This window comes from Teleopsis dalmanni, chromosome 2 (assembly GCF_002237135.1).
Source record: "Teleopsis dalmanni isolate 2A chromosome 2, ASM223713v2, whole genome shotgun sequence".
Lineage (NCBI taxonomy): Eukaryota > Metazoa > Arthropoda > Insecta > Diptera > Diopsidae > Teleopsis > Teleopsis dalmanni.
Window position 1 is genome coordinate 153,767,410 of NC_051847.1, and position 12,323 is coordinate 153,779,732.

The 12,323-nt window shown below is 33.3% G+C and overlaps 1 protein-coding gene across 1 annotated transcript; it reads left to right on the forward strand.

Annotated features, from left to right (window-relative positions):
• The first annotated feature begins 171 nt into the window (after positions 1 to 171).
• Positions 172 to 1,117, forward strand: LOC119679258. Its single transcript, XM_038091508.1, has 2 exons — positions 172 to 948; positions 1,007 to 1,117. Exons 1-2 carry the CDS (start codon positions 183 to 185, stop codon positions 1,036 to 1,038), a joined length of 798 nt encoding a protein of 265 aa, XP_037947436.1. The 5' UTR covers positions 172 to 182; the 3' UTR covers positions 1,039 to 1,117.
• Positions 1,118 to 12,323: the final 11,206 nt, after the last annotated feature.

Below are 12,323 nucleotides of genomic sequence, written 5' to 3' on the forward strand. Positions count from 1 at the left end.
AATCTATAATTCAAAACCGACAACCGTTTGCATTAAGCGATTCCGAAACAATGATAGCAGATACTCAAGCAGTGGAAATGAGTATTTTGAAGGAGAAGAAGAAAACGAAGAAGAGGAAATTAGTAATGGAAGCGGAAGAGAAGAAAATTATAAATGTCGAGTAAGAAATGAAAGAAGCGAGTATGTTAATGGAGAATGCTACTCATATGTCGATGCTCTCACTACTATTGGTGATTTGGACGCCGGAATTTCTAATTCATTCGAATTTGATCTTAGATTGCTTGATTCCGCTGCCTCTAATGAAGAAGGAATACGAAGCCAAACAAGTTTTACATTTGTTGACGGACTCCCTACTGTTTGTACAAAAACAGTTAATAAACCAGAAGAACGAATTAAGCAAGTGTTCGTTGAAGAATTTGGTAACAATTCTCTTAAACAGCGAGTGGTCCACGACGTATTTGGATGTGAATATAACGATGGAAACTTCAACATGGATTACGAACAGTTATGCAGAAAATTTTCAGGGGCCATCCTCATCATCGCACTTCACAACAACCACATCCATGTCGTCCATGACTGTACATACTCCAATAATTCCTGTAGATGTGCCTTCTCAAAGTTTATCCATAGACAGACCAATAGAAGATATTCTAGACGAGTCGTTCCAAGTTGAAAATTCACGATTCAACATTGGATCAATTTGTCAATCTATTCGCAGAAGGAAACCCGGAAGTACTTATACTATAACATCACCGGGAGAACGTGGTTTTCAAGTAGTGAAGCTAGATGTGTACGATTTTTCAAAGATCTCCAAGAAGCCAAAGATGGAATGGTGGAAGGAAGCGAATTATCGTTCAACTTTTTTGATTCAATCTCCTGTGGACCCGAATCATCAATTGGTCATGAAACTTTTGCTGAATGTAACGAATCAACTCAACAAAATACCAGGTAAATAAATAAAATTATTAATTTATTATTAAATCATTAAAATTTTTTTTTTTAATAGGAGTCAAAAAAGAAGAAAGGGAGACAAAATAATAGATTTACTAAAAAGTCATCCAACAGCACCAATTCACCACATTTTAAATACATCAGCCTGGTTAACATCGGAATTTAAGTTTTGGGATATTAATTGTATATTGATTAAAAATTGTATTCGTATTGTAAATAATTATATTAATAATTTAAGTTTTCATGAAATTTATTTGTATTTAAAATCAGTTGAACCACAGAATTTAATTTTTAATGCACCCATTGGAAATTTATATAATTGTTATTTCACTATTAATGAATCAATAGAAATTCTTGATGAATTGTTAAAATTCCAATTTTATGATAATGACCATCAAATATCAAAATTTTTAAATAATTTGTATAATATAATTGATAAAAATATTCCAAAAAAAAATACTATATTTATATTATCACCACCAAATGCTGGTAAAACACTGATAGAACACTTGCATTAGTTAATAGTACACCATTTATTGATAAGTTATGTCTGTAAGAATATTATATACATCTAATTTGGGTTAACCAATTAGACGCAAGTATTATAAGTATTAACCAATAGAATCAATACATAAGATTCTATTGGAAATTAGTATTAAGAAACGATGTTAGACTTAAGAATAAAAATTAATAAAAATCAGTCTTATTTGGACACTCAAAGCGACGCGTCTTTCTTTTCATAACCTAAGAACTTTACAATTTGATTAGGAAATTTTTATTTCTGTGTACCGCATGGTAACAGTGCATGCAATTTCGCTATGTTCGGTTATATACAATATTACTGGCAAAAGCGCAGAAAAAAAATATTTTTTTGAAAATTAATATTGTAATATTGACGCAAATATTGTTCATACTTTTAAAATTTTTAATGAAATGAAAACATGTATTTCAGGTCTTAATAGAGAAAAAGATCCGTTGCAAAATCAGTGTTCAACTTCAAACCAAAAAACTGCTTCCAGTGAAATTCTCGATGAAACAAATAGTCCGTTTGTCCACGTTGTTCCAAGTAACGTTCAAAGCTATACATCAAATATTTGTGCTGATTTTAATAATGAAGACGTAAGTTACTTAATATCTTATATCTTGGTTATTTTGAGTGTATGTCAGTTAAACTTTATGTGAATGTATAAATGTGCGTGTGTGTATATTTAAATATAATACGTATAAATTGCAGAGCCTTCAGGAATATTTAAAGGTCAATAACACATTAATTTGGCAAAAGTTCGAGAAGTCAAAAATTTTAACAAATCGAGATAGGATTGACATTTCCAAATCTTTAATTAAATATTTACTTGGAAATCCAAATAGAATGTACGTTATATGACAATATAAATATCATACTTAGTATATCATTGTGGTATGCATACATTTACATATATAAAGCAACTTCAATAAATATACTTTGTTGCTAAATAGTCTAAAAAGACTATATAATTTACTTTGTAACGCACAGCTACATGAATTATGCCTGGCCAGCACATTCCTGTTGCTTAAGCACACATGAAGCAGCAATGCTTTCATGTTATTTAAAACCACGCTATGTGCGATAAGATATTATGTATGCATGCTTTATACAAGCTATTATTGTATGTTAAGTTTAGCTCTAAGCTTATGAAGCGGAGCATAAGTACACATTCAATTTTAGACAAGCATACCGAGTGGATGCTATAATTAATAAACGCTTTTTACCATAAAACAACAAATATTATTTTATTTTAAAAATGAGTTGCAGTTCACACCACATGGCGACCGTGACAAATTAAACTAATTAATTTAGTGAATTAATTAACAATTAATTTTGGTGCCCAAAATTTTATGAAAAATAAAAACAATTTATAAAACAAATAAAAAAAAAAAAAGTTTGTTAAAATACATGTATAAATGTCAAATAAAGGACAAGTAAAAAACGATAAAACGTTAAATGCAACAAGTGTGAAGTGCAGCAATAATAATAATTAATTTAATGGCTAATCAAGGACCTAAAAAATTAACATTTGAAGAATACCTAAGAAGACAACAAATAAAAAAAGATCAATTATTAACACAAATATCACCGTCAGAAATTAAAAAGCCGAAAAGAAGAGGCGGACAACAAGCAACATTAAGGAGGCAGTTAGCCCACCTGAGAAGTCTTTTAGAAAGAAACCCTCCACCATCGTGGGAAGCAGCTACAAAAATTCAAGCAGAGTACGATCGCCTAAAGGAAAGGCGCAACCTACAACAAGAAAAAAAGAAAAACCAGAAGAAGTCAACAGCAGCGGTTATTAATAAAAATAATAAGCATTGTAATTACTATTGTAATAAAGAGTGCACTCCTTCGAAGTGAACCTTTAGTTAGAATACTAATGGCGGTAAACGCTGGTATAAAACCTATAGGTAGGGATTGATGTACATAAATAAATTATTAAATGAATATGTAAAATATTTTAATTCAAAGTTAAAATACAAACAAAACTACAAATTATGTTATATAAAATTTTATATTAAGTTATATTCATATAATAGTTATAAATATAATTATGGAGTACTATCTAGTAATGTATTTTATATTAGTATTCATATAGAGTTTTATAATTTCTTTATATATCTGGTCTCTGCGACACCAGCAATTTGTGACTTTGTAACTAATTTTATAATATTTTGTCTTTTTTTTTTTTTAATTTGTAAACTATAAAATTTATACAAGCATGGGAGGAACCAGCCAGTGGTTAAAAACCCCAATGCTTTTTACCATAAAACAACAAATATTATTTTATTTTAAAAATGAGTTGCAGTTCACACCACATCATACTTATAACAGCTTGTATCTTTACAGATTATCTACAGTGGAACTAGAAGATCTAAGCTTCAAAATTTGTGAAGTTTTCCCTGGAGAAGTAGCTACCACATATTATCAAAAATTTTGTCAAGGCAGACATGCGCATGGAAAATTACATGATGCGTATAATAATTACAGGACGTCGTTGGCAGCTGCAGGTTTAATAGTACGCAGATCTAAATCCAAAACTCGAGTTGTTGAGACTTTAGACTTGGACAGAGGTAATTACAAATAACTGCATTTGTGAAAAATATCATTTTTTTTTAATTTATATTCTTTGAGCGTGTGTAACAGATAAAATAAACCTTATAATGAAATTAGTTATATTCTCTTATTCGGAAATAATCGAAACCATTTTCTTATTAACTTAATATTGTTAACTTTTGTTATCTTTTTTTGGTTTGCCAAACATAAATGTTGACATAGATTTGCAACAGTTGTCAACTGATATTGACATAAAACGTTGTCAACAGCCTTGGAAAAAAACTTCTGACTACAGAATTCAACTACTAAATAGTACTATATCGACATCAGATTACATCAAAACATTCCCAGTATATTTATAATACTTGCTTTTATTATAAAAAAATAAATAAAAATTTGCTTTGCAGAATCTTCATGAAGGCGAAAATTTTTACAGTCAAATTAATTCACTGGACACGAATCAACCAAGAATTATTTTGATTGGAGTTCCTATTCAGTTATCATGGGTTCTGGTAGCTCATGTTAAGTACTGTTTTCCAACAATTGAAAAAGCTTTGGTTTGTGCAATGTCCGCATATGTTGAATTAAATATAAAATACCCGCCGGTTTCTGAAAAAGCTTGGTTCTTACAAAAATACATGTTTCAAATATCAACTGCCTACGACAATAATTTGGAAAGTAGAATTAGTACCTATGTGAGTGACTTAAATTTAAATTTCCCTAATTAAAATATTTTTTTTATTTTACTTTTTGGATGTTATCATTATATATTTCATTTATACTTTATAGATATAATTAATTTATAAGTTTTTATATTTAGCAAGTAAGATTAATTATCAATAATGAATTTGGTTTGCTTTCACTGTAATGAGCAATTTAATTATTACTCATTACTTAAACACTTAAAAACATTAAATTTGACCAGATATGTTTGCCAAATATGTAACCGAGTATATGACAATGTATAAAGATTAATCACCATTTGAAAGGACATAACACTTCCAATTTATGTAATGAAATGCCTCGGACTCCTGATATAAATTCCACAAATTTAGATATCACATACCAACCTATTACCCATTCCGAACTTCCTGCTAATGACTACCTCATGAAGTTTGTTAAACGTTGCTTTTATTTCTGCTTTATATCTTGATCCGCGATTTAATTTTCTGGACTCTCCTTATTTTACAGATGAGCACCGAAAAATTGGATTGGTAAGTGCTAACTTCACGAATTGCATTTAACTTTTATATTAAATATACTAAAATTTTAGGTTCATATTTTAAAAACATATTCCACCATATCATCTCTGAACGGTATAAATGATGTTGATTTGGATTGTAGTCACGAAGAATTACCAACTACATCCGCTCGACCTGATGACCCATTCAAGGACTTGGAAGAAGAATATCAACTTTCCAAAGGTTGCTCTACTATTCTTACAAATGCGACCATAAGACAAAAACTTGACAAGCTGTCGTATAATGAAAGGATGCCATTTGGAACGAATGTTTTAGAGTACTGGAAAAATTTAGCTAGTACGGATAAAGAGATGTCTAAGTTAGTGGAGGTCATCTTAGCAGTACCATCAAGTCAAGTGTCCGTTGAAAGAGCATTCAGCGCCTTATCAACTATTATAACAAAGCAGCGAACAAAATTAAGTGGTGAAACCATAAGTAATTTGCTGCTTGTCAAATTAAATTATAATTTATTGGAATATCTACTGATCTACTGATTGTAGTTATATACAAAGCTGATGTAAATATTTTATTCAAACATATATTTCTAAATCTACCGAATTGGTACATAAAGATCTTATTATTAAGAAATAAAATTTTAAAATTACCTTTATAAAAAATAATAAATAATAGTAAATGTTAAAATAATCAGCATATAATGAAAACTATTACCAATCAATTTTGTTGGGAGCTTTTACGAATAACTCATAATAATTTTGTCATTTCATTTCTGTTTTGCAGGCAAACTAATCGCGAATTTATCAATGATAAATTCGCGAGTTTATCATTCGTTGGAATGGCGAATTTTTCATTTAAAAATTCGTGAATTTTCAAAATTCTCAATGAATTTATCAACGCGAAGAACGAATTGCAAAATCACAAACGAGAATGCAGAGAAGAACAAAATAACTTTGTGTTGTGTTTGCGTAGTTGTTCATTGAGAGTTGATACTTCATGAGCGAAAAGTTAATATTTTGTGTATATTCATTTTTATTATTCGCGAGATGAATAATTCGTGAGAATGAATTTTACTTTAATCGTTCTTATGGTATTTTCTGAAAAACATATTGTGTCCAGCGGGCTGCACACTTGGTACAAAATGGCAATGAGCAAAGAATACACTGAAGACAAAATTTTGGAGCTGTTATTGGAGAGCGATATTGAAGACGCTTCAGATGACAGTGATAATGAATTGTTAGATCACAATGCGCATGAAGATGCTATTGTTTTCGAAGATGACAATAGCATCTTATAGGTGTTGTTGGTGAAAGCGTAGAAAAAATTTTTGATGAAGTGCTTAGCGTCGATGACATGTCAAAGTTATCAAATAGAAATATGAAATGGGTGTTTAAGAAATTTAATACAACGTACGAGGAGTTATCCAATGAGGACTCATGGAATGTTGAAAATCGAGAGAAGTGGACACCTTTTAATTATTTTTGTGATTATTTCAACGAAAATTTTTGGGCTTTTGTTAGTGAGCAAAGTAACATACATGAGTTACGTCCCCCTCACATACACAGTACAGTATAATGGGTAACAATGTATAAATATCCCATAGTGGACAATATTTAATAAGCACCAATAATGTAAACATAAACATCCTGTGCCACTGAATACAAAGTGTCTTTTGATTCACTGCGCCACAGTGAAAAATAAACATAAACACAAAATACTTAAGTTATTGCATTTTAAGCATAAATATAAGAATTGTATCACTGCACAATTGTATGAAATGTAAACATAAGACTGATGCTCTAAAGCTCTTTTTAGAAGATTTAGAAGTCAGTCTTGGTCAAACTCACGCTAATAACGCACATAATATTTTCCAATAAATTTAAATTTTAAAAGTCTTTACTCAATATTGTTTTATTTATCGAAAATAAGTTTTTTTTTATGTTTTTTAATCGATAAAAACAAAATTCATGCATTGCAATGCAATGTTGATTTAAAGTCAACTCCAAATGAATATAAAAAGTTAGTAGGTGCAAACATCATTGCAGGTTGTATGAAACTTCCTAGAATTAGGATGTACTATAAACCCTCCATTAAAGTAACTGCAATAACGCAAATTCCAAGAGATCGGTTTTTTAAACTTAGAAATTACATGCATTTTGTAAATAATTTGGAAGTAATTAGTGAAGAGAAGGAGAAAAACAGACTTTGTTAAATTCAATCTATTTTGGATACAGTTATTAACAAATGCAATGCAATTCCAAAGAGTAAAAAATTGAGTATCGATGAACAAATGATCCCATTTAATGGAACTACTCAATTAAAGCAATATGTGAAATGTAAGCCGAATCCAGTAGGTTCAAGAAATTTGTTTAGATACTTCAATCCAAGCGTTTATAGGATTAACGCTTCTAAAATGTGAAGTGCTTCTTAAACAGTAATAAAATTCACATTTAATGATCCATCTTAGAAATACATTGTTGTGCATTAAATACGCACAAATATCAAAAATTTGTTTACTTCTGAATCTTTTGTTTACTTTAGACATAGTTACTTTTAGGTTTAAGTCTTTTGACAAAAATTGTAAAATTCAGTTTTAAGAAAGATTTCAATAAAGAATGATCGTAAGATCAAACTAAGAAACGTTTTTTAAAATTCAATTGATTAAAAAATAAATTTAATTTGTATATATAATATTAAATATATTATTATTATTATTTTGTCCGGTCCTGTGTCGAAGACACAAAAATACAAATTATTAGAGCTACTAAAGCAAAATATTTGTATTGCTCGGGGTCAATTTTCAGTAGGCCCAGATAGTCGTAAAAAGACTGAAAACTTTTGCAAAAAATGTGTTGAGGAACTAAATGCTTCTGGAGGATCCAATAAAACTCCAGAGCAATGGAAAAAGTAAGTTAAAGTGAATAAATTAAAATTTTTGATACAAGTGCTATTTGTTATTTTTATTTTATTTAATTTTACATACATCCTAAACAAAATATATAAAATACGTCTAGCAATACATAATACAAACATTTTGCAAATTTTACCGCTACCGCACCTATTTCGTTGTGGTTACGCTAAGCATATGTATGCGGAAAAATTCTACTTATAATTTTATGTACTTTGTAGATTTTATTTTATTATTATAATTTATTAAATACAATTTATTTATCCTTATTAAACACTGTGTGTTTACCCTGCGGGATAGGGGTTAGAATATTCCCGCGGTAAGGCATGTCTGTCGTACGAGGCGACTAAAATCCAGCCAGTCGTCGGAGGGTGTGACGTAAAAGGTCACAAAAACCCTGAGAAGCTCCTGAGCTGAGCCGAGTAGAGGCCGGCTCTAAGTAAGCGTCCACCATCCCGGGATGGCAACGAGGGACATCCAAGTGCGCAGAGAGTGGTTAAACAGCTGCGCATCATCGAGGGATACAGGGGAGTGCACTGTTCCGAGAGCGAGCATCTGCACCATCGATGGAGTTCTTTCGTGCCCAACGAAAACTATACTAGGCACGTAAGCTGAAAAAATACACACCGAAACAGACAATGCATATCAAATAGACGCGATTATGAATTCAGGGTTTTAAACACCCATCAGGATTGAGCCCAGTAAGATCCTGATTATGGCATACTGGAACAAACTACTTAAATGATGATTTTTGGGGTGGCGGATGTGGTATTCTGTTACCTGAGTATATGAGAGTGAAATCTCATAGAAATGGCTTCCAGGTTAATGCCACATCTTCCTCCGTCCTTTTAAAACTTGGCAAGTCTCCAAGTACGTTCGATGTCTCGTCACCATTAAGTTGGTGGTATAGGCTCAGTTGAGAGTACTCCTGACTTGCGCCAGATCCTGGCTCTGAACACAATCTCCCATAAGGAATTGTGTCAACCCTCGCATGGCCTCCCTGCTTTGCATAGATAACCATGGAGATCGTTACGAGCGACTATACAATCGAACATCGATAGCGGCTAGGAGTTTGGACCCTATCGATATGAATAAAGAAAACAAAAACACACCACAGATGTTACCGAAAGTGCCACTGCAGAATGGCCAAAGGAAGTCCGCAATGAACGAGGGCACGCCAAAGGTGCCACCACAAAAGAATGTACTCATTTCACCGGGAAATGATATTAACACACCACAGATGTTACCGAAAGTGCCACTGCAGGATGGCCAAAAGAAGTCCGCAATGGACGAGGGCACGCCAAAGGTGCCACCACAAACGAATGTACTCATTTCACCGGGAAATGATATTACCCAGAGAATGAAGAGCGAAGAGGCGATGACATTCGAAAAATGCATAGTCGCCTCAAACAAAATAAAGCAAGCCGTAAATCGGCAAAGAAATGTCTCGACGGACATTAAAGAGGGGGTACATGAACTGGCGACGCAGTTCGATACGATGGCTTACTTCCACCGTCGTTGGCTTAAGGCAGAAATAAAAAAAAAGGCACGAAGGGATACCAATGCGGTAGACACACAAACCGTTCAGCGACAAAAACGTACAGCTACAAGCCCAGTGGCGGAAACACCAGAGAAAAAGCTGAAAACGAAAGAATCTGAAGCCCCCATCGAAGGCGCTGAAGGAAAAAACGAAGAAAAATGGGTAAAGGTAACAGGCGAAAAACAAAAAACGTCAAAAAAGCCTGAAGCACCTCCAAAGAAAGCGGCAAAACGAAAAGAGAAGCCCAGGATCCGTGAGAAACCGGAAGCTGTCCTCATCAAACCAAACGAAGGACACACATACGCGGATATCCTTAAGGATCTCCGAACGAAGATAAAGCCAGATGATGAAGAGGTGGCCATCCGGTCTATATGTAAAACTAGGAGTGATTTCGGAGCATGCAGTGGATGGAGATCAAAATACTCCCGAAGCAGGCATTCCGGTAAATAAAAGACATGTTTTTTGTTTTACATATTAATAACAACAATTTCTGTTTTATTTTACAGTATCAGCAATCAGATTCCTATGAGATAGAATTTTTGAAGAGTGAAGAAATTATAGATAAAAACTTTGCTTCTCCAACGCCCACACTGCAAATAAAATCAGCGCCTTCTTTACCACCGGCAGCTAAAAAGTCGAAGAATGAGACCTACTTGTCAGAACTCGAGAGAGTAAAGAGCTTCATTGCTGAGCAAAACGATAGGCAGAACCGAACATTGCAAGAGATGCTCACAGTACTTAAAAGCATCGACAATATGTTGGACAAAAAATAGAATTTTCGACGATTAAAAGTTAAACGACGATTAAAAGTTAAACAAAAAAAATAGATCCAATTTTTCAAAATAGATCCCATTTTTATTCGCTGTCTTGTATTCGAGCTGTACGGTTGTGCTTGTGCTTTCGCTGCTACAAGTCTTGTCGCCTGTTGTTTATCGTGTGCGGTCGGTGCTGTTTTGTCCGATTACATTCGGAAGTGACGGGTTTCATGGTTGTGCGCGTACTGTTTAGTGCGAACGATTATTTTGCTTTTTTCGGTTATTTCTTTAGCCTAGGCACAAACCGTTTTTAGGTGTTCAAACGTGTGAACACCTGATACACGGCAAGTGCTTAATAGTACGATTAAAAGTTACATCGACGTTTAAAATTTCAACGACGATTAAAAGTTAAATCAAAAAATAGATCCAATTTTTGGACGATTAAAAGTTAAACAAATAGATCCAATTTGAGGACGATTAAAAGTTAAACAAAAAGTTAAACAGTGTTTCAGTGTGAAAGGATTGATTGTGAAAAAAAAGACTCAATAATTTGTATTAAAAAGAGATAGAGAGATAGAACCAAATACACCATATCTCCTGGCACAGGGGCATCAGAAGAGGACATGCAAATAGAACCAATGTCAGATAAAAACGTAAACTACGGTGGAAAACAAAAAACGCATGCATAATTGCAACATGCAAGAAGATTAACACCTAATCAAACAACGCGAAGACAAAAATTTAACGCATCAGAAAGGGAAGACTTAGCCAATCGAAAACAGGTCCATTGCTGCGCAAATCTGTAGCCAACAACAGAAACAGATTAACACACAACACCCAGCCACAGATAAACCTGATGCTAAACCAAACCAATGGATCGCCATTGCTAGGCCTCTCAAACTGAGAGATATCCAAATAAAATCCGCAAAGGGAGTGCACTTGGGTATACAGGTATCCCCTAACATCATAGAAGATCATCGTAAGATAACAAAATATTTAACAGAAAACAAAATCCAATACCACACATATCTACTGCCAGAGGAAAAAAATATAAACGTCATCATAAGATGACTGCAAGGTTTGTCTGCTGATAAAATTAAAACAGATTTGGCAGTACAGGGTTTTCACCCATATGAGTGTCATTTTTTGAAATTCTTAAACCAGGCAACAAACCTACTTAAAGCTCGTCTTCCAAAAGAGGAAAATCACATCTATAATATCGATGCAATCTGCTTCCTAAAAGTCAAAATAGAAGCACAAAATCCAAAAAGAGGCCCATTACAATGTCATAACTGCCAGAAGTTCGGGCACGCATCCACATGCTGCAAAGCTGAGGCAAAATGCGTAAAATGTATGGGCAGCCACCACACCAAAGACTGCACCAAGGCAGCAGAAGATGATGCAGAATGCATTAATTGCGGAGGCAAATATCCAGCTAGCTATGGAGGTTGTCCTCGCAACCCAAAAAATATCAAATGGGCAAAGCTTCCAAAACGAGAAGAATTTCAGCCAGCGCTAAAATCTGCAGAAAAAACGTCGACTAATAAGTCATTTGCTGCTGTGGTAACGGGAACAGCAGATAAATCAAGTCCAATGGCAAACAAAAACGAATATATCCAACAACTCTGCACTAACATGCAAATCCAGCTAAAAGCAGTGTTCAAAAATATGATGCAATCCATGTTGCAGGTTATGCTTGCCACTAATACAAATAATCATGGACAGTAAAGAATATTGAAGCTAATCACCTGGAATGCAAATTCCATTCTGCCCAAAAAAGGAGAATTCGAACAATTTATTGTAGATTATAGCCCTGGCATAATTCTAATACAAGAATCTTCTCTATACCCAACACCCGGTTTATTTTGAAATACGTTGACTCAATAAACAG